Consider the following 23,432-nt stretch of genomic DNA (forward strand, 5'->3'; position numbering starts at 1 on the left):
TAGCTGGGCATGGTAGCACATGCCTGTAGTCCCAGCTATTTGGGAGGCTGAGGCAGGAGAATCACTTGAAACCTGGAAGGCAGAGGTTGCAGTGAGCCAAGATGGCGCCACTGCACTCCAGCCTGGGTGACAGAGTGAGACTTAGTCTAAAAAAAAAAAAAAAGAATAAATGAAGCCCTGTGAGTACAGAGAACATAGTTTATTTACCGTTCCCTCTCCAGTACCCAGCTAAGTGCCAGGCACACAGAGTGAGTCCTCAGTAAATGTTAGATGATTGAATAAATTGATGGAAACATGATTCATATCATAGAAACCTATGATTTCCCTTATGAACTCAAAATTACAATAGAAGCCAGTGATAAAATAGTTACAGAATTTTTTTATCATATAAACTTTTTTAGAAATGCAAAAATTATTGTCAGGGTTTTCAGTTACCTTTTTCTAAGCCAGTTTGCTTTTCTTCATTCTTTTTTTCTAGCCTCTATTCGTTCTCTACTTGCCAATTTAGTCAAACCGCTATCTGCCTGTGTATTTTCAAGTACATGTTCTGATTTCAATTTTCAAGTGTTTGTCTGATTTGAAATATACTTAAATTTCTCTTGTAATCAAATGGAGTGTGTTTTGTAAAGATCTTCAGATTTGAATCTTAGAAATTAGAGATAAAGCTCTTTTTTCTCCCCATGAATCTAATTCTTCCAATTGAATGGAAAAACAGCTTAAGTGTTATTATTATTATTTTTAGATGGAGTGTGGCTCTGTCGCCCAGGCTGGAGTGCAGTGGCGCAATCTTGGCTCACTGTAAGCTCTGCCTCCCGGGTTCACACCATTCTCCTGCCTCAGCCCCCCGAGTAGCTGGGACTACAGGCACCTGCCACCATGCTCTGCTGATTTGTTTGTATTTTTAGTAGAGACGGGGTTTCACCATGTTAGCCAGGATGGTCTCGATCTCCTGACCTCGTGATCTGCCCGCCTCAGCTTCCCAAGGTGCTGGGATTACAGGCGTGAGCCACAGCGCCCAAAAACAACCTAAGTATTATTAACCGACCTCAAAGTCTACTTCTATTGATCACTTAATAAAGATTTTGCCTTTGTGTTAATACTTATTTTTCTTTTAGAAAGCAGGTGAATCACCAGGAAACATTACAAAAGGAATCTGCTATGAAAGTAAAATATGACGCCATGAGAGGTCATAACATCAATCCCATGTAATATAACTATAATCATTTTTCGGAAAGGAAATTAACATTGTTAAAAAGTTTAGGCTGTGACTTTTGGAACCATAATAGTAACCTGTATCTCTGAACTGGTTTATAATTGTTAAAGCACTTTTATGTGCATATTATCCTTCTTCAAATGCATAATAATTCATTAATTTAAATAGTGCAGACATTATTATTTTACATTGACGTGACTCTCAGAGAGGTGGACATGTTCATTATAGCCCAGCAAGTTAATGGGGAATAATCAACTGCAGCTTCATTTATTCTGGGTTTTAACTGAGTGCTTTTGCCACTCTAATGTGATGTAATATGCTTTTGTCATAGTAATAATAAGGGGATTATGCCCCAGCATGAAGCACATTTTAATTTCGTATTTGTTCAGAGAAAAGATCTAATGGTTTCATATCCCTTCATAGGATGCAGTCTCTCGGTCTATCTTAATAGAGAATTGTCTTTCATTATGGAAGTAGCAACAGAACCGGAATCATACATTTGATGCATGTAGGCATGGTTGGCCTTTGGCCTGGACACAAAACATACTTTGATACATGGTGTAATAAGCTACAGAAGCTTCTGGTCTAATCTGCCATTCATCTTTCTCTATGTTCATGTGAGGTAAAATCAGGATACAGATGTAGGCTTTTGGAAGCTGTGTTGGTCTTACTAAGTACCCCTTGGGAATAGAAGGCCCTGACCTGTGCCTTCACACGGCCTCTCTCATTCATTACTCAGTTCTCCTTCTGGAGGTGCCCTGCTCAGAGGACCTGGGCTTTCAAGGGACATGGTTTAGGGTTGGCCAAAGAGGCTGAAAAGGGATTTTTCCAGTTCGCCTATGCATAATTCGTGCTTCAAGGCCAGAAAAGCTCAGAGTACCTCACCTCCCACCCCATTCTCTCCTTTGTTCCTTCAGTTTCTTCTCAGCTACTCCCCTTTTGGCCGGTTGCAGTGGCTCACAACTATAATCCCAACATTTTGTGAAACCAAGGTGGGAGGATTGCTTGAGGACATGAGTTCAAGACCAGCCTGGGCAACATAGTGAGACCCCTGTGTCTATAAAAAAAATAAAAATAAAAAATTAGCTGGGGTTGGTGTACACACCTGTAGTCACAGCTGTTTGGGAGGTTGAGGTGGGAGGATTGCTTGAGCCCTGCTGAGTCTGTCCTGCAGACCCTGGCTGAGCAAGGGATGAAAGGAATATGCAGATGCAGGTATTTTGCATGAGTGTGGCTAGGGTACTGCTGGCACTAGGGGCCGAAGAGAGAGTGCAGTCCTGATAAACCAGAGCCGCTTGTATATGTTCAGTACAGATTTACTGACAAAGGCCTGGAGTCAACACAATCTATGGGTAATTAACATTGTTGTCCCCCCTTGCAGGGAGCAGTCTGGTGTGCGGATGATCTAAGGTCAGTTTCTGGGCAACATAAGTAAATAAACTTATCTAGATAAACTCCTCTACATTCCCTTGCACCTACTTCTCACCCTCTGCCTCAGGGTAAGAGAATTAGCTGCCTTCAGCTTTATTCTCTCCCGAAGTTTTGCAAAACCTCCTGGCCTTCCAAGAAGGTTTGCATCTTTCCCTATAACTTTTTATAACTTTTCTCACCACCCTGACCAATCTCCTATAGTACCCAGGAGTTTGAGGCTGTAGTGAGCCATGACTGTGCCACTGCACTCCATCCAGCCTGGGCAACAGAGTGAGACCCTGACTGAAGAGAAAAAAGACTCCCCTGTGAAGCAAAAGAAAATTCTTGAGGCATTTAATCTTTTGAATCAAGTCAGAGTCCAAATCCACCTATATATTTTATAGACGCTTTTAGTATGTTTTAGAACATTTTTGGTGGTACCAGTAGCATAACAGTGGCAACATTTTTTTATTTAAATAGAAAAAAAAGATGGAGACAAACTAAATATGGAAAAAGAGAATAAATTATGATATAAGCTATTCAAAACATTGTCTGAGTCTTTTATTATTATAAAAGATATTCATGATAAAATACTGAGTGTAAACAGCCAGATGCAAAGTTGTATGTATACCATGATACCAATTTCTTTTAAAAAGTATACAGATGAAAAAGTTACCAATCATTTATTGTTGTCAGACATTGTTACAGTACTTGGTGTGTGTTAATTAATGCTCATATCAATTTTGTGAGGTAGGTACTATTGTTATCTCTATTTTACGTATGAGGAAAGTGAGGTATGGAAAAGTAACTTGCCCAAGGTTACATAGTAAGTGTTGGAATCACTGACAAGAAGGAAATGTACCAAAATGTTATTAGTGATCATCTGGATCATCATTATGAGTCAGTTTAATTCCTTACATCTATAATAGAGAATGTATTTCTGCTGTTTATGTGATTGGAAATAACAGTTTAAAAAGAAATTATAGCACTTTTGAAATTTAGAAAAACAGTAATATGAGAAAACTTGTAGGTTGAATTTTAAAGAATAGCTGCTCCTTCCTGTATCTAAAGTAGAAATTGTGCTTGACTAAGAGGGAAAAAAAAGACACAAATCCACTATTTTCTATTAATACACTGTCCCTAAATGATAACCTCTCAGTATCATGTTAACAATTTTCTGTTTTTTTTGATAAGGAAAGTAAGATATTCTTTAGTTCATGGTTCAGCACAATAAAAGCACAACTCAGGAAACAAACTCCAGGTTTTGTTTGGATACTTAAATGCTTTACGTCACAGCAAAACATCTCCAGGGAATGTGCACTTTCCTCTCAGTAAAGCACATCCTCAAAGGCAAAAATACTTCAAGAATTATGTGCTCTGTTATGCTGTGTCTTACTGGTTGCTTAACTTTTCAACCCCTCCGTGCTTTTATTTCTGCCCTTCCTGTGCCTTTAGAAAACCCCTCAATCAACCCACTTTGGATTTGTTGGAAGTTGGTAAACATTTTGAGTTGTATTTGTGGTACTATCTGGTGGGCGCTCTAAGAGCTTTGTGAGAGCAGCCATTACAGACTAGACGCCCACGGCTTGAACATGGCTCAAAGTTTAGCCCAAACAGTGGCAGCCTGCAGAGTTTGTAATAACGTTGAATTAGTTGGAGATATCATCCAAAATTCATGACTTCTTTTTTTGTTGTTGTTGTTGGAAAAAAAAAAAATCAGGCCGAGTATGGTTGGTTGCTCGTGCCTGTAATCCCAGCACTTTGGGAGGCCGAGGTGGGCGGATCACCTGAGGTCAGGAGTTCGAGACCAGCCTGGCCAACATGGAGAAACCCCGTCTCTACTATAAATACAAAAATTAGCCGGGCGTGGTGGCACGTACCTGTAGTCCCAGCTACCCAGGAGGCTGAGGCAGGAGAATCACTTGAACTCAGGAGGCGGAGGTTGCAGTGAGCCGAGATCACACCACTGCACTCCAGTCTGGGCTACAGAGCGAGACTCCATCTCAAAAAAAAAAAAATTAGAGCACCTAGCAGCACAGTAGTTGCAATCCCCTTCACACATTTAGAGTCCTTGTCAGGCCCCTATCATCTTTTTTTAGATCTCTGATATTATTTATTTGATCCTCCTGAGGCATATTAGCCCACATAAAAAGCAAGCTAGAGAGGGGAGTGGCTGGGTCAAGGACCTACCTACCATTAGTAAATGGCAGAGTGGAGCCCGCCTGCCGTGGGAGCCTGTGTTCTTTCTCTTAACACGGCTGCTTGGCTTCCAGGTGGGGAGTGACACTGTTGCTCATGTCATGATCTTTTGTCAGAATCTTAATCATATTAGGTGTAGGTGGCCTTTCAAGTTTCTTAGTCCCTTCTCATCCATCTGAGGAGGGATATGCATATTTTCTTCATTTCTTTGGTTTTAAATAAATTAGTCTTTGAGGCTGAGGCAGAATATCGTTGTTTCGAAAGAGGTCCTGGTTTTGAGACTATCATAGTTTAAGAATGAGAGTGTTAGTCATGAGATCCCAGTAGATTGTCAGATGCTGCGTATACTTGGAGAGACTCAGCCATGGGACGGCTCCATGTGGTTAATGATGATTTTTGGGGAGTTTGTGTTTGCTTTTGTAAGATGAACCATTTCAGTAGCTTTATAGGATATTACACCCATCACCCCTTGAACTCTGTACAACTGTTTTCCTTTTCAAAATAGCACCAAAAATACATCAAACTTTTAAATGTATGTAACGGAGGTGAGAGACACTTGTTTATTTGAGAAGACCAGGTAATAGGCATGAAGAAAATTGCAAGTTACAGGTTGGCTGCCCTGGCTCCCAGTGAGCAGTGTCCTACTTAAAAACAGTGGACAATGAGGTGTGTATGTTGGCTGGATTCCAGGGAGTTCCTGGTTGTTCAGTTGCTTCTGGTGTCTGAGTACTCAGGTTTCTCTGCCTGGCTTCTCTCTAGATGTTGTTTCCTCATAAGAGGGTCTGTAGTAGCCTTGACACAAAGACAGTTTGAGCGCATTACGGCTGGTACTCTGGAGTAAACAGAAAGCTGATATATATTCAGAAAAGGGTTTATTGATAAAACGTATGCGCTTTTTCATGCGAGGATCTGTCACATATATTAGAGAAAAGTTTTCTGCCAGGTGCGGTGGCTCACACCTGTAATCCCAGCACTTTGGGAGGCCGAGGCGGGCAGATCACAAAGTCAGGAGATCGAGACCATCCTGGCCAACATGGTGAAGCTCCGTCTCTACTAAAAATACAAAAAATTAGCCGAGCGTGGTGGTGGGCACCTGTAGTCCCAGCTACTCGGGAGGCTGAGGCAGGAGAATTGCTTGAACCCAGGACGCGGAGCTTGCAGTGAGCCGAGATCGCACCGCTGCACTCCAGCCTGGCGACAGAGTGAGACTCCATCTCAAAAAGAAAAAAAATAAAAGCTTTCAAGTTTTGCTCTGTCTTTAGAAAAATACTCTGAAAATGTTCTTAAAATTTTCTCTCTCTGCAGAAAAACTCACTGGGTGATTAAAAATGATCTTGATACGTTGTTTTCAAATAGGTTTAAATCTTAAAATGAAGACAAAACTTTATTTTATTTTTGTTGTTGTTTTTTAAATCTTTTTTATTCTTTGCTTTCTTTTTTTTTGTTATTTCGGGGTTTTTTGTGTGTGTTTTTCACTTATTTTATTTAAATAGAAAATAAGATGTATTTTTTTTACAGGACAGCGGTCTGGTTCACCAAGAGCTTTTATGAGTTAATATTGTGATACGGATACTGAAAACTTAAACAAGAGTAGAGTACCCTGTCCTCGTTTCTGGACCAGGATACTGAAGATTATCAGTTATCCTTTGTGACAGTGGGCAAAGTACACGTATTTTTCTTTCATCTTTCCTAAAACAGGCATTTTAGGAAGGTGATTGTCAGGAAGAGGTTGTCTTTACCTGAAGCCTATGCTAGCATAATAGAGTAAGTCTTTGGGGAAATCTGCCTTGTGAAGTTTCTTTTTTTCAAACCTATAAATAGGAGAATGAAGACAATTATTGTTTGGTTATCCTCAGAGCCACAGGAATTTATTCATGTTTTAAATTTGTTGAATTTTCATTAGCTTCTTTCTCTTTTTTTCTGAAATTTCATCTTGGGGAAAATGATTAGTGGATTCTACCCTTTTGACCTGGAAGAAATAGAGTATGTAGTGGCTGCTCATTCAGACATGAGGAGATTCTGGCTTCAGAAATATTAAATCCGTAAAAAGGAATTTCCATGCAGAATGTGTACAGAAAACTTTTTCCTCTGCTTTCATACCACAACAAACATAAACATAGAAGATTTTCGTGACCAAACGTGTGGGGTTTTTTTCCCCACACTCCAAGCAGCGGACACCAGCTGGGTGTCCTCTAATTGTTCCAGCATCGTCTACCTGGAGACAGTGTCAGAGCCCATAGATTAAGTGAAGCTCAGTCCCCAAGAGCCCTCAACCCCCCACCCCCAACGTCAGTCTGTAAGTCTGGGCTGCCGGAATTTCTTACCAACTAGCTTCAATTTGAGGTGCCCATGAGCCCCCTTTGGGTTCAGTTAATTTGCTGGAGCAGCTCACAGAACTCAGGGAAATGCTTACTTACATTTACTGGTTTATTGTAGAAGATATTGCAAAAGATGCAGATGAAGAAATGCTATGGTGAGGTATGGGGGAGGGGTGCGGAGCTTTCATGCCCTCCCTGGGCACCACCCTCCAGGAACCTCACATGTTCAGCTGTCCCGAAGCTCACTGAGCCCTGTCCTCTGGAGCTTTCCTTCCTCTAGAGTATAGGGTGGGATCTCTGATGGGAGGGTCCTAAGACCCACAGTCAGAGAGGCAGGGGCCCCTGAGAGTAGAAGGAGGGCAGAAAAAGGTCAGAGACTTGCCCCCGAGGCCCGACACACCCAACATTATAACAAAAGACTGTAACAAGGGCTGTGGGAGTTAGGAGCCAGGAACCCTGGATGAAAACCAATATATATCATAACACTGCACATAGTAACCCAGTTATTTTTGGCCCACGAGGTGTTTTTTTCTCTCTCCTGTTCTCCTGGCTTACAGATTCTCCATCAGGCTATGGGGATGGGATAGGAACAAAGAACTGTTTTCTTTCTAGTAAGGGCCAGTGATTCCCAGCGGGTGGGGTGTGGGAACTTCAGAACCAGATTGGAAAATCAGATTGAAAGAATAATAGGTAGGGGTTTTGCTTAAATAGAGCTAAAATAGAAAACATTATTCTCATAAACCCATCTCCCCTGCAATTTGATTTTTATTATGGTAAAATACTTATAAAATTTGCTATCTGAACCATTTTTGAGTATACAGTTCGGTGATACTAAATGCATTTATAATGTTGTGCAACCATTGCCACCATCTATCTCCATAACTCTTTTCATCTTGTAAAGCTGAAACTCCGCTAGGCACGGTGACTCATGCTTGTAATCCCAGCACTTTGGGAGGCCTAGGTGGGAGGATCGCTTGAGGCCAGGAGTTCAAGACCAACCTGGGCAACATGGGGAAACTCCCATCTTTACAAAAAACTTAAAACATAGCAGGACACACACTTGTAGTTCTAGCTACTCAGGAGGCTGAGGGGGAAGGATTGCTTGAGCCAGGAGATTGAGGCTACAGTGAGCCAAGAGTGCACCACTGTACTCCAGCCTGGGTGGCACAGTGAGACCCTATCAAAAAACAAACAAAAAACCCCCCAAACTGAAACTCTATACCCATTAAACATTAACTCACCATTCTCGCCTTCCCCTAGCTCTTAGAGAAACCACCATTTTATCATTAAATAAACGAAAGGCCTTATTCAGATGTAGTCAGTAGTGACAAACATATGTTTGCATGTTACATGTAAGTATGAAGTAGCGAGATAAAAGAAATATACAGACACAGGGCAAGAGGTTGTAGATCCGTAACTAGGAAGATAAAAAATAAAAATAAAAAATTAAAAGTTTTGAAGGAAGTTATAAAGATAGACACATATCCAAAGAATATGCTTCAGATATGCATGTACTGTCAGTCATATTCATACCCAGCCCTTACAGGCAGTTTCCAGTTTAAGAACTCAAATTCAGGAACAACTCCTTTCTTTCTTTTTTTTGAGACAGTGTCTTGCTATGTTGCCCAGGCTGGAGTGCAGTGGTACAGTCCTGGGTCACCGCAGCCTGCATCTCCTGGGCTCAGTCAGACCTCCTTCCTCACCCTCCTGAGTAGCTGGGACTACAGGTGCCTGCCACCAAGCCCAGCTAATTTTTTAAATTTTAGATGGGGTTTCACCATGTTAGCCAGGCTGGCCTCAAACTCCTGACCCCAAGTGATCCACCCGCCTCTGCCTCCCGAAGTGCTGGGATTATAGGCGTGAGCCACTGCACCCGGCCAGGAACTTCTTCAATAAGTTTTTTGGCTTTGGTTTTATCATTTGATCAGTAGTGTTCATTTAACTATTTGCCAAAGCATTGAGAAGTTGTGATTAAAATTATTTAGCAGTGTAGACCTCTGAAAGCATTTAACTCCATTAAATATTACCCCCAAAATTCGTAAGTTGTTTAAATATCTGCCTGATGTTTTAAAAGCAGTAGAATTTGAGAATTCCTCATTTCCTCAATTTTTTTTCTGTGAACTAAATGAAAAATGTTAAATTTCAATAAAATCTAGACCATTTATTTAATTTCATAGAGAGCGATCCAGAAACTAGAAAATAGTTTTAAAAGGTCACATGATTTTCTTTTATGCATTAAATGTCTTTGTCTATATATGATTATGATTAAGATTTTTAAAAAACTCCTTTGGAAAATGTTGAATGCTATATATTAATTTGAGCATAAAGGAATGTCTTTTCTTTCTTGGGTGCAACATGTACATCTTAAGGTTTTAAAAAAAAATTCCACTAAGAAATCTTGAATCTATGGCTTTTTTCCTTTTTTTTTTTATAAGGTCACCAGGAGACTTTTGTTTGTTTTTAATAACAGTAAGCACGAACAGGGATGACATCCTTGGCACTTGATCGTAGATACCATGAGACTAATCAAGGACTGGAAATTCTCCACTCCCAGTTGGGTGGCCTGGGGCTGTGGGATTGATTGCATCTGTGCTGGTCTGGCCTCTGCTTGAGAACGAAGTGGTTCTCCACACTTGTTTGTAGGATGAGGGCGACAGTAACATTAGCCTTTTAGCTCTCCAAGTCATGTGGCAGTGCTGGTCAAGAACTTGTAATATTTCTCACGTGAAAAAAAAAATGTTCTGCAATTTTTTTTGTTTCTTTTTTTCCTTCCAAACCAGTAAGTACACCCCAATTACATTGTATATGCTTTTGATTACGGTGATATGTGATCAAGTAAAAAAAATCCTCTTTTTAATGTAGTCTCACTAGCAAGATAGTGGGGTTTTCATTCTATAGTCTCTCCTTTAAGAAAAAAAATGCCAAGCAGTATCTTTTTTTTTTTTTCTCCCAGACAGAGTCTTGCTCTCTCAGGCTGGAGTGCAGTGGTGAGATCTCAACTCACTGCAACCTACATCTCCTGGGTTCAAGCTATTCTCATGCCTCAGCCTGCCAAGTAGCTGGGATTACAGGTGCCCGCCACCACGCCCAGCTAATTTTTGTATTTTTAGTAGAGACGGGGGTCTCACTGTGTTGGCCAGGCTGGACTCAAACTCCTGACCTCAAGTGATCCACCAGCCTCGGTCTCCCAAAGTGCTGGGATTATAAGCGTAAGCCACTGCACCCAGCCCAAAGCAGTATCTTTATACAGTTATTTTTAACATCACTTGCTGTTATACAGACACACATAGACTTAAAATTCTATACCTCCGCCTAGAGGAAACCACTTTTAAAAGTGTCTATGCTTGCAAACATTTTCCCATCATAGAAAACTTTCCATGAAGGTATATATGTATTCCTAAAGCATTCTTTTCAATGGTATACCAATAATTTATTTAACTCTTTGACTATTGACGTATATATATAAAAACTTGCGTTACTTCCAATTTTTTTTGCCCCTATAATTAATATAGCAGTAAAATTCCTTATACATGTACTTTTTTGGATTTCCATTGGGCAGAGTCCTAGGAGTGGCATTGCAGAATAAAAAGTCCTTTAGGCCGGGTGCGGTGGCTCACGCCTGTAATCCCAGCACTTTGGGAGGCCGAGGCAGGTGATCACATGAGGTCAGGAGTTCGAGACCAGCCTGGCCAACATGGCAAAAACCCATCTCTACTAGAAATAAAAAATTAGCTGCGGAGGTTGCAGTGAGCTGAGTGGTTGCAGTGAGCACCACAGCACTCCAGCCTGGGCAACATGTGAGACTCAAAAAGTCCTTTAAAGTTTTGATATATGTGGCTCAGCTGCTTTCTTAAAAGCTTGTAGAAATAGATATTTCCCCCAACAATATATGAAAACAACCATTTCCCTGTGTCCTTGTGAACATTAGATAGGTGAGTCCTTTCCGCTGCTTTGGCAGTCTGATGGTATCTCATTGCTCTAATTTGCATTCCTCTGGTAAAAAAAGGGGATTGCATTTTTTTGTCATACATTTATTGGTCATTTGTTTATCTTTTATGATTTCCCTTTCAACTTCTTTGGTTTTCTTTTGAGTTATTTTCTTATTTTTGGAGTCTCTGTATATTTAATGATAGTTCTTTGTTACATTGTTACAGATACTGTCTCCTAGTCTATCATTTATATTTCGTTTGCATCATCTTTTGTGAAACAAGAATTTTGCATTTTAGGTAGTCAGATTTGTCATTTTTTTCCCCTTCATACCATTTGGATTTTGTGTTTTATTTTAGAGAAGCCTTTTCCATTCCAAGATTATAAAAAGCTGCTCCCTTATTTCCTCTTAATTCTTTTTTAGCTTAAAACATGTTTAGCTGTTTAATCTTTTTGGAGTTATTTATATACAAAATGGAAGACCGTAACCTTTTATTCCCATGTGAATATCAAATTATTCCAACATCATTTGCTGAGTAGTGTGTGGTTTTTATCATTAATTTCAAATTCTTCTTAAGAAAATTATGTTCTTAATTTGCACATATATAGCTACATTGGTTTGTTTACTCCCTACCATTGTGTTGATTTATTTATTCCTATACAGTCATTATACTGTTTTGATATCTGGTAGGGAAAATCCTTCCTTAATTTTTTTTCCAAAAAATTTTAACCTTAAGCATTTATTTACTTTTGTGGAAAAACTTCTGTTATTCGTTAAGCCTTATCTTAATGCTTGTTTAGATGGCATTTCATACCTTTGATTTTGTTTTTTTATGTGATTTATTCATTCAGTAATCTGCTTTGTATTTTTTTTCCTTTCATTTCAGAGTCCTGTGTATGGAAACTCACATGAGTCAGCTCAGTCTAGAAGAGTAGTAATTTCTCATAATATGGATAAAGCTCTGAAAGAAGGTAAGGATTAAATGAGATTATATAATTACCATGTAAAGCAATTCATTATATTCTAAGAGGAAAATAATAATCTCCAGCAAATTTATTCTTCTTGTCTGCGTGTAGTGTTAGGAATTTTTTCTTCATGAGTTTGTATTTGATGACTAAATACATCCATGTTTTGTTTGCATGTAAGGGATTTACACGTTTGTTGAGTAGGAATTTCCAGATCATGTGAAACTAGCCAGCCATGTAGAGCTAGTTCCATCATATGAAGCACAGATCTGTTCTCTCTTTTCTAAAATGGGTTTTAGAAATTTTTTTTTTTCTTCTAACTATAACCTAGAGAAGCTATGTTGGGATAAATAGACTCAGGCTCACTCATAGATAAACCAGTTAAACCCAACTAAGTGATAGTAGTCTTTCAGAGGAGTGAGTTTACAATGAAGCTTGTCTTGAAGAAGGCAGAAGCAGGGTGGTGGAAGGTAAAATATGGCTATGTCTGGAAGTGGGAATAAATAAGTGTACTTTTAAATATTAAAATTTTAAAAAATATATTTTGAACATCAAATTAAGGTTTAAGAAAGATTTTAAATATCAAATTTCTAAAAACATTGACAGTTTCAGTTAATTTTCAGAAAACAAGTCATGAGTTTATCAGGTGAATATATGATGTTAGATGTGAAGTTAAGAGAGCCGAATAAGTGATATGTACATATATGTGTTTTACTCATCATAGTTCACAAAAATCACCATATCAAAATCTGAAAATGAGAGTACTGTTTCAGTACAGAAACAGTTTGAAATCGTGTGGATTCACAGAATTTTAGACCTTTGGGGACATAATTAAATTTTAAAAAATACTTCTATTAGTAGTTAAAGTACAACTTATAAAACTTACTGGATTTAAAATTTGGCAATTATTCATAATCTTTAAAGTATGACTTATAAAACTTACTGGATTTAAAATTTGGCAATTATTCGTAATCTCATAATCATGATTTTTAGAGTACAGGATTGGCTGGGTGTGGTGGCTCATGCCTGTAATCCTAGCATTTTGGGAGACCGAGGTGGGTGAATTGCTTGAGCCCAGGAGTCCAGCCTGGGCAACATGGTGAAACTCTGTCTCTGCAAAAAATACAAAAATTAACTGGGAGTGGTGGCACATGCCTGTAGTCCTAGCTCCTTGGGAGGCTGAAGTGGGAGGATTGCTTGAGCCCGAGAGGCAGAGATTTGCAGTGAGCCTAGATTGCACCACCGCACTCCAGCCTGGGCAACACAATGAGACTCTGTCTCAAAAAAAATGTACAGGATTTATTCTTAATTGCTTTTATTGAGGTAAAATTTACATACTTTGAAATGTACAAATCTTAATTATACAATTCAGTAATTTTCATAAATGTGCATAACTGTATAACCACCTCATTCAAAATAGAGAACATTTCCATCATTCTAGAAAATCTGCCTCATGCTCCCCTTTGATCAACACCCACCCTTCATGGTATCACTTCATTTTGTCTCTTCTAAAACTTTATGGAAATGGAACCATACAGTGTGTATTCTTTTATGCCTGGCCTCTTTCACTCAGCATAATGTTTTTAGATTCATCCATATTGTGTATATCAGTTTATTCTTTGTTACTTTTGGGTGGGTGGTATTCCATTACAGTGATACAGCTATGACAATATGTTTACCCTTTCTCCTGTGGGACATCTGGGTTATTTCTAAGTTTTGGAAAGTTAGTCAATACAGTTGCTATCAACAGATATTTCAGTGGACATATGTTTTTCTCTTGGATAAATAGGAGTAGAATTGCTGAGCCATAGGACAGTTGTATTTTTAACTTTATAATAAATTACCAAACGGTATTCCAAAATGATTGTCTCTTTTTAGACTCTCACCAGCAGTTTATGAGAGTTCCGGTTGTCTCATATTACCACCAACATTTGCTGTTGTTTTGTTCCTCTTTTAGCCATTCTGATGGGTGTATCTTACTGTGGCCTTAAATTGCATACCCCTACTGACTATGATATTAAACACCTTTTCATGTGTTATTGACAATTTTCAGATTTTTATTTGTGATGTGTCTATGCAAGTCTTTTTTAAACTTATAATTTATTTATAGTTTTTAAAATATCTGGATTCATGTCTTTTGTTAGATGTAGATACAGAAGATTTTTCTCCTAGTTTGTGAGTTGCCTTTTGTTTTCTTAATGCTATCTTTGAGTGGATGTTTTCAAGTTTGATAAAGTCCAATTTACCAATCTTTTTTTCCTCTCTGTTCTTTAGATAGATAGGATGATGATGATTTTTTTCAAGTTCACCAATTTTTTTTTCTGTCTCATCTCCATTCTGTAGTTAAGTGCATCCAGTGAAATTTTTATTGCACACTTTGTGCTTTTCATGTGTAGAATTTCCATTTGGTTCTTTTTACTTGTTGTTTCTGCAATGTTTGCTTTTCTGCTGAGATTCTCTCGTCTGTCAATTATTATGACATTTTTATTTTTAATTTCTTGAACATATTTTGTAGTAGCTGCTTTAAAGTTCTTTTATGCTAATTCCAACATCCGGGCTATCTTGATATTGGTTTCTGTTAATGGCTTTTTCTCTTGACTCGATGTCACTTTTTGGGGGTTTCTTCTGATGTCCAGTTGTTTTTGATTGTATACTGGACAATGTGGATGCTGCTTTTTAGACGTTCTGGATTCTGTTATCTTCCTCTGAAGAGGTTTTTAGTATGCAGTTTAATTAATGGCTGATCACCTTGAAGATACTTGGTTTTATACATTTTCTGAGGATGGATGTGTTTGGATTTTGTCCTTCGTCTAAAGTGAGTCCCTCAGTCTGAGGACATAGACTTAACTCTGGTTCATGGCCTTTCCACAATTGCAATGGAAAGCCCAACACAGTTAGTGAAATTCTAGCTCCAAACTCTGTCTCCCTGGTGGACAGTAGTTGGAGTATCTGCTCAGCTCTTTGAGTCTTCCAGCTGTTGCTTTCCACTGGTCTCCTGTAGTCTTACCCCTATACGTGTGTAGTTCACAGTTGGCAATGAATTTGAGAATCTGTACCCAGATTTCATGGTGTTTATTTCTTGCCTTTATTTTCAGCAGTCCTGGCAACTCTTAAATCTGTTTCCTGATATATTAAAAAAAAAAACACAAAAGACATTCTCTTCCAGTTTACTGCCTGTACCTCTAAGACTGCAGTTGCCTTTAGGGAAAAGCTGTGTGTAAACATGGATCTTACCTAGTGCCATTCCTTTCTTTCAATAATAGAGTCCCTTCTAATTGCTAAGTTTGGTTGCTCTCAGTGCTTTTCAATACAGATGGTTCCTGATTTATGATAGTTCAGTTTATGGTTTTTTTTTTTACTTTTGTGGGGTGGGATGGGGGTGTTATTAGGATGCAGCTCCATCATAAGCTGAGGAACATCTGTAATTTTTAATTTTTTTTTCCAGATTTCCAAATTATTTTCTATAGGAAGGTTAGTCTGATATAAGCTATTCTACCACCCCTGGAATTAGAACTCTGTCCTTAATATTAAAAAAATTTTAATTGTGTTAAAATAGACATAACATAAAATTTATCATTATAACCATTTTAAGTATATAGTTCAATAATGTTTTGTTGTGTGTGTGTGTGTGTGTGTGTGTGTGTGTGAGACACGGAGTCTTGCTCTGTCACCCAGGCTGGAGTGCAGTGGCATGATCTTGGCTCACTGCAACCTCCGCCTCCTGGGTTCAAGCAGTTCTTGTGCCTCAGCCTCCCAAGTAGCTGAGATTACAGGCACACACCACCATGCCCAGCTAATTTTTGTATTTTTAGTAGAGACAGTGTTTCACCATGTTGGTCAGGCTGGTCTCTAACTCCTGACCTCAAGTGATCCGCTTGCCTCGGCCTCCCAAAGTGCTGGGATTATAGGCATGAGCCCCCGCACCCGGCCTTAGTTCAGTAATGTCAAGTACATCCACATTATCATGCAACCAATCTCTAGAACTGTTTTCATCTTGCAAAACTGAAACTCTTTACTTATTAAGTGACAACCCCTTTCTCTTCCTCCAGCCCCTGGTAACCACTGTTCTACTTTTTGTCCCTATGAATTTGACTACTCTAAGTATCTTACCTAAGTGGAATCATATAGTATTTGTCTTTTTGTGTTTGGCTTATTTTACTTAATGTCCTCAGGTTTCATCCATATTGTAGCATGTGACAGGATTTCCTTCCGTTTTCAGGCTGAATGATATTCCATTGCGTGTGTGTGTGTGTGTGTGTGTGTGTGTGTGTGCCACATTTTGTTTATCCATTCACTCATCAGTGGACACTTGCGTTGCTTTCCACCTTTTGGCTATTGTAATTGATGCTGCTATGAACATGAGTGTCTCTTTAATTTTTGAAGACTTAGAAATTTCTCTGTACTTAGACGTGACCTTTATTTTAGACCAGTTTGTTTCAGAAGTACTTGTGGGGAAAAAAAAAGACAGGATAAGGGTTGAGGCTTACTTGGCAAAAACATTATCCTGAAGCTAATTTCTATTCAGTGATTTCTTCTGAAAGGAAAATGTTTTCCAAAGCCTTTGGGTAAGCGTTTCAGTTTATTATACTTTGCTTTTTTTTTTTCTTTTTTTTAACCACATTCTTAATGTTCACAATTTTTTTTTTACCTGTCCTTTGCTTTAAAGTGGTTTTCAGGGAAAAGCTGCTGAAGTTCAGCATTATATAAACAAAAGGAGAGCTAGTAGCTGCTAGAAAGTTAGTTATTGGGAGTAAAATTCATGCATTTGGCAGTAGTTCTTCAACAGCAACAACAACAACAAACAAAACTAGAATCACCTTCCAAGAAAAATTTGACCAGTTAATTTTATGGAGAATTAGAATCTAGAAATGTATATTGAGAAGACTAAGAGGTTTCATCAGCATGTAGAAAATCTTTAGTGGTTATAATTTGCATCTCTGGAGTGGTTTGATTTACATTTCTAAACCCGGCACCAATATATTTAATTGGAATTCAGAATGTTATTAACTAGCTATAATAGATTTAATATTAATCAAATTGAGGGTCTCTGTACATTTGCAAAACATTAAACAATATACTTGTTAAGGCTGTAGTAATTTGAGTTCAGTTATACTAAATGCTTATGAAATACTTACCTAAAAATCTCCTCCTTGGAAGCTAATTTAAACTAGAGAACATTATGGTACCATTTTATCTTTATATATCTATTTTATTGCTTTTAGAGTATGTAATTTAAAAACATTTAAAGAGTTAAGTACCACATAAGGCATGTGTGTGTGTCTGCATGTATACATGTTCTACATGTTTGTGTGTAGATATTTTTGTCACTAAATTTGTGCTTGTGTTGTAGCTCAGTATAAGTTAGGATTTAAGTCTTTACAGATTGAATTACAAAGAAGAAAGAAGTAATAGTCAAAAATGCAGAGCAAAATAATATACTCCAGCTTTCTGTGGAACAATATGAAATACTAAAGCTACAAATGCTGGAAGTTAAATGGCACACTTGAGGAAAGTGATCAAAGCATATGACTGCTCTGTTTTGTTAGCCAGTTTAAAATGTAAAACTATATTTTAGGGGTTCAGATCTAATATGAATGAACTCTTCTTTTTGAGAAGGCAGAGCAGTCACCCTTCTGTACCAGATAGCTTCAGAAGTTTCTCCAAAAGCTACATTTACCAGAAGACTGACAGAAGATAGGAAAAAGAAGACTTCTAAAAATCTTTTTGACTTACTATTAAATCTCAGTAGATCTATTGCCTAATTTTCACTAGCCTGCCCTAAACCATCTCTAATGTGGACCAGATAATTTAATTGTATAATTATTGAGTACATGCTATTTGTTCAGTGGTGTGTTCAATGTTAAATTGAAAGTTCTTGAATTGAAAATATAATTCTTTTTCAAGACCTTGGAGATGCTGACCTCAGACTGTCTTATAAAAGACCCTGTCTGCCACACAGAAAACTCCGAAAAACAACAAAACCCCAGACGCTGCACACAAAAAAACCCACTGTCTGAATATCTTAGAATTAAATACCATTACCCTCATTTTTTGCAATTAATGTTACATGTACATTTCAGACTTTTTTTTTCTTTTCTTTTCTTTTTTTTTTTTTTTTTTTTTTGAGACCAAGTCTTACTCTGTTGCCGAGGCTGGAGTGCAGTGGCGTGATCTCAGCTCACTGTAACCTCCGCCTCCTGGGTTCAAGTGATTCTCGTGCCTCAGCCTCCCGAGTTGCTTGGGACTACAGGCATGAGCTACCACGCCCGGCTAATTTTTGTATTTTTAGTAGAGATGGGGTTTCACCATGTTGGCCAGGCTTTTCTTGAATTCCTGAGCTCAGGTGATCCACCGGCCTTGGCCTCCCAAAGTGCTGGGATTACAGGCGTGAGCCACCATGCCCAGCCTACGTATACATTTCAAAGTGAGCACATTTCAGCTAGTTTTAATTGGCTCTTAATGCTTTTCTGAATTTCAGTGGTAAATATGCCTATAAGTAATTGTTATACACAGGGTCATAACTTGAAAACAATCGTGACAGCGGAAGATACTGCAAGGTCATTGTCAAAGTATAACAGAAATTTTATGGAGAACAGAACTTTTATATAGAACTTTTAACAGCTTTGGAACAGGTCCTAGATAAGGCAAACTTTATGTGGTAGTCTTTTTTCCAAGGCCCGCCGTATGGCTGTTCCAGATGTCTGGCTGCCTGGGAATTAGATGGTGGCACAGAGGAAGCAAGGCTCGCATGACTTTTCCCACCCTTTAGAAAGCTCAACTCATCGAGTTCTAGTTCATGCTTTTCTCCCAGTGACATGCAATATGTATACTTTTTTTTTGTTGGATAAATAAATAGCTCTATCAATCCATAAACTAATAACCCCAAATCTTTCCAGAAGATAACTTTGCATTGCATTTTAAAACTTTACAAACCATAGAAGACCATCTAAATGAACAATAGAATTGTTGCTGTTGTTTATCATTGTCATTAGACAAGTTTCTGGTTGAATGAGGACTGTCTCTTTGTTCTAAGAGACCCAGGCGTGGACTTTCATGATCATGGGGCTCTACCTCATGGGCAGGACATGTATCTCTGAATTGCATTTCTAAATTGCTCAGGGGAAAAGGCAAGGGTGGAAAAAATGGCCCTCTTGAAGCTCTCTTTCTTATACTGTTTACTTAGCTCATTCCTTGTTCTGAAAATTTGTGGGTAGCGATTACCTAACATCCTGTTGTCTAGACTAACGCGGGAGCCTTTTAACTTGTGTCCTCATCTATAGTTTTTCTCTACTTTGTTACCCTAAATCCTGTTTTCAGGTTAACCTAACTAAAACTAAAGTTCCAATCATGTTACTTCATTCTCTCATCTCCAGTGGCCTCCTTTTTACCTACTCATTTCTTTGAGAGCAGTTCTAAAACTAGATATACTTGAATGATAATAGCACCTGAATTTGTGGTGGTTGTTATCATGCCTTTAGAAGAAAGATTTTTTTGCCTGGTAGTGAGGATAAGTGTTCTTTCATTTCTCATTGTGATTAATTGTATTGTTTCTGTATATTTCTTTTTTTTTCTTTAGTTGGCGTCTTGATCTTGAATGTTTATTTCTTAATAAAAGCCATGAAATAATTTTATGGTTACGAATTTCTCTGTCTCCTTAAGTTGACCCGTAGGGTATGTTTTAAAGTATTTTGTTGATATGTGTACTTGTGTAAATTAGTTTATATGGTTATATAATGTATATTTAGAATCATGGCTTTGTTTTCTTGTTTTTTTTTTTTGAGACAGAGCCTCGCTCTGTTGCCCAGGCTGGAGTGCAGTGGCACAATCTCGGCTCACTGCAACCTACGCCTCCTGGGTTCAAGTGATTCTCCTGTCTCAGCCTCTGGAGTACCTGGGATTACAGGCGCCTGCCACCACGCACGGCTAATTTTTGTATTTTTAGTAAAGACAGGGTTTCACCACGTTGGCCAGGCTGGTCTGGAACTCCTGACCTCAGGTGATCTGCCTGCCTCAGCCTCCCAAAGTGCTGGGATTACAGATGTAAGCCACCACACCCAGCCCGTACTTTTTATATTTAAGTTATGTATAGTTTTTTGATACTTAGCTTGAAGAGAGGTGTCGTTGCTGGGATTACAAGTGTGAGCCACCGCACCTGGCCTCACTTGTTGGTTCTGTTTGTGTCTTGTACAGCAGTTTTACAAAGTACAGCCTTTTACATATATTTTTTCATGTAAATGTGTTTTAAACAAACTGGATATCTAGTGGACGAGGATGCTATTTTAGGTTTTGCCTATCTTTTACTCATGCAGTTTATCTTGTTCACCTATGTGCAGGACTACAGTGTGCTGAGTAGAAAGAGTGATTGGCAGGTAGGAGTCTTGACTTTGCTACCTCTTTGAGCAAGTTACTTCACTTCTTTGAGCCTCAATTTCCTGAAGGGACGAAACTCACTTACTATGTAGGAACTGTGGTCTATTTGTTTGTTGCCAATAAATGAGATTATAGGATCAACCGATTCCTGTTTTTGCAGTTTCATCTGGGTCAGAAACCATTTCCGCTGTTTTTCCTTAATGGAATAGTACCATTAGGGATGAGATGTAGCTACTTTTTGCAAAATCTAGAAAACATAACAACCATAGGTTCAAATTAATATCTGAAAATGAGCAGAACATGACTGAGAGTTTCATATGCCTTGTTTTCTGGTTTTGCTTTTGTTTTACCTTCCTTTTTGTGTCCAGTGCTTAGTGATACGGATATTGATTCCACCTTACATACTAGAAGCCCTCTATAAATTTTATTTGCTGAGTAGTAAAAGATTGAGATAGATCTTTTTTCTGTCTTTGGCAATTAATTGTTCTCAGCTGGAAGGCACAGTTATCTTATCCCTACAACTGAGGCTGCTGGAATCACTCTGAAAATTTATCTAAACCTTTGTGTCATTGTTTGTGAACAAAAATCTTAATGCTGTTGCATGTTTTTGAGTTATGAAATTTAAAATGCTGTTTTATAAATTGCTATAAAGCTGAATTGCAAAAATACTGGAAATGTGAAAAAACATTGAATATACTTCCATGGTTGATATTTCAACCATGAAAAAAGCCATCATAGAATATTAATACCAAAATTGTGCTTCCTTTGACCTGTGGGCACTTGCAAATATGTGATTCCATTGCCATTCAGTTTTCTAAGAAAAATGACTCTCCCTCTCCCCACCCTCCAATCCCTCCCCCCAGAGAGCTCACCTAAATTTCTTTTTTTTTTTTTTTTTTTTGAGTCAGGGTTTTGCTTGCTCACCCAGGCTGGAATGCAGTGGCGCTGTCTTGACTCACTGCAACCTCCACCTCCCAGGCTCAAATGATCCTCCCGCCTCAGCCCCAAGTAGCTGGGAATATAGGCGTCCACCACCACACCCGGCTAATTTTTATATTTTTTGTAGAGATGGGGTTTTGCCATGCTGCCCAGGCTGGTCTGAAGCTCCTGGGCTCAAGTGTTCCTCCCACCTCGGCCTCCCAAAGTTCTGGGATTACAGGAATGAGCCACTGTGCCCAGCCAATTTATTATTCTGAAGCTTCTAATTTGGTGTGTAGTGGCCAAGATGTATAAAATGAACCCCAAATTCTAGGCTAAAAAATTATTTGACACGTATAGGTTAGTTGTTCGTAGGGAATTGTGAAGTAGATCTGGTTCACGTAGGATTCCCAGGGATAAAGTAGTGTGCAGACAAGCAAAGAAAAGCAGGAGGATAAATTATTTATCTGAAATGACATCTGCAATTAAGCCAAATCAAACAGTGTTTGAAAAGTGAAAAAAAAAAAAACCTCTGAGAAACAAGAAGTGATAAAAAAATAACCTTGGTACCCTCGAGTTGGAGCAGGATTGTGTAGCTAAATGTTTTTCTCCCTTGGGGCCCTGTGGGGAGTCACCACCAAGCCCACTAATATTTTATTTTTCAAAAGACCTAGCTTCTTGCAAACATCACACTGGCTTCACCTTCTTTCTAAATAGGCTTTAGAAACTGTGCTGTCCAACACGGTAACCACTAGACAGTGGCTATAGAGCACCCCAAATGTGGCTAGTCCAAATTGAGATTACTGAAAGAATAAAATATAAACCAGATTACAGAGCTTAGTACGAAAAAAAGCAAAGTATTTTATTTCAAAAATGTGAGTTTTAAATATTGATTACATTTTGAAATAATATTTTATATATATTTTGTTAAATGGATATATTATTAAAGTGAATTTTACCTGTTTTTACTTTTTTATTTTTATTGTTTATCTTATTTTTTATGAGCTTTTTGTTGTGGTGTCTTTTTACTTTTTTAATGTGTCTTCTAGAAAACTTAAAACTTACATATGTGGCTCTCATATTCAAATTAGATAGCACTGATCTATGGCTAGGCTTTCCTAATTCCAAGGTGCAGAATTAAGAACATAGGCACTAGAAATCTTCCAAAGAAGGCGACTGGCCACAGGGGCTGAGCCTAGTGTGATATCTAAGACTGATTTATGGGATTCTTCCTAGATTAGTTGAGGTCTTGTTAGGAGACAGAAACCACACTGTAATTGAACAGAGAAAGTTAAATATAAATAATTATTAATGTACAATATGGGATTAAGTACTAAGGAGTAAAGAGAACACTAAAGAATAAGGAAGGGCAGATATAGGGAGCAGCCATTCCCGCTAGGACTGAGGCAGAGAACCTTAGGACAGAAAAAATTTGGCAGAAGTTTCCTTCTTTACCCTTGGGTTGAGATCCAGGCCTTGGAGAAGGCACAACCTTGGCCCAGTTGATGGTGAAGAAGCTTGAGCAGATACCACCGGTGAGGGAGAGCCACCCATAGGATGCCAGCAGAATTCTGTGGGAAGCTGCCCTGTGGATGGCATTGGAACTTGCTGTTGGGGTGAACACCATCGGGTGCCATGCCTGCTGCTAAATGTGGCAGGAACAGTCAGAGAAGAACACACGGGAACTGGGGAGAGCAGCCCCTTCCTCCTCCAGTTGCCCTCCAGCATGTGCTACTGACAGACTTAACGTCATGCCAGCGGGCAAAGAAACTGATGGTGTTTGCAGGGCCCAGCTCCAGTATCATAAAGCAGGGCAAAAAAGCTGAACTCGGAGCAAAGAGGCAATAGATTGATATCAGGTACACTTCATAAGTGTATTGCCACTACATAAGATGCTCTGATTTTTTAATAAATTTAGGTAGTTTGGCACCAAGATAGAATATTTTAAAATAGGGCTCTGTAGGGAAATTTAGGACATGGTCACCATACCTAAACGTTCTAGTTAGATGAGAATCTTTCGTTTTAAAAGACTTAGGAATTCTCATGAGTTCTGTTTTCTCCTCTCTTTAATTTTAAACAGTGAATATTAAATAGTAGGTGGCCAGTTTCCA

The 23,432-nt window shown here is 38.6% G+C and overlaps 1 protein-coding gene across 6 annotated transcripts in view; it reads left to right on the plus strand.

Annotated features, from left to right (window-relative positions):
- Positions 1-23,432, plus strand: part of SNX25 (sorting nexin 25) — a 182,358-nt gene that overhangs the window by 53,696 nt on the left and 105,230 nt on the right. For all 6 annotated transcript variants that reach the window (XM_055112059.2, XM_055112058.2, XM_055112060.2 and 3 more), the window contains one exon: positions 11,955-12,039. In XM_055112059.2, coding sequence (XP_054968034.2) covers positions 11,955-12,039 — 85 coding nt within the window. The remainder of the gene's footprint in view (positions 1-11,954; positions 12,040-23,432) is intronic.

The sequence above is a fragment of the Pan paniscus genome, chromosome 3 (assembly GCF_029289425.2).
Source record: "Pan paniscus chromosome 3, NHGRI_mPanPan1-v2.0_pri, whole genome shotgun sequence".
NCBI classification, from domain to species: Eukaryota; Metazoa; Chordata; class Mammalia; order Primates; family Hominidae; genus Pan; species Pan paniscus.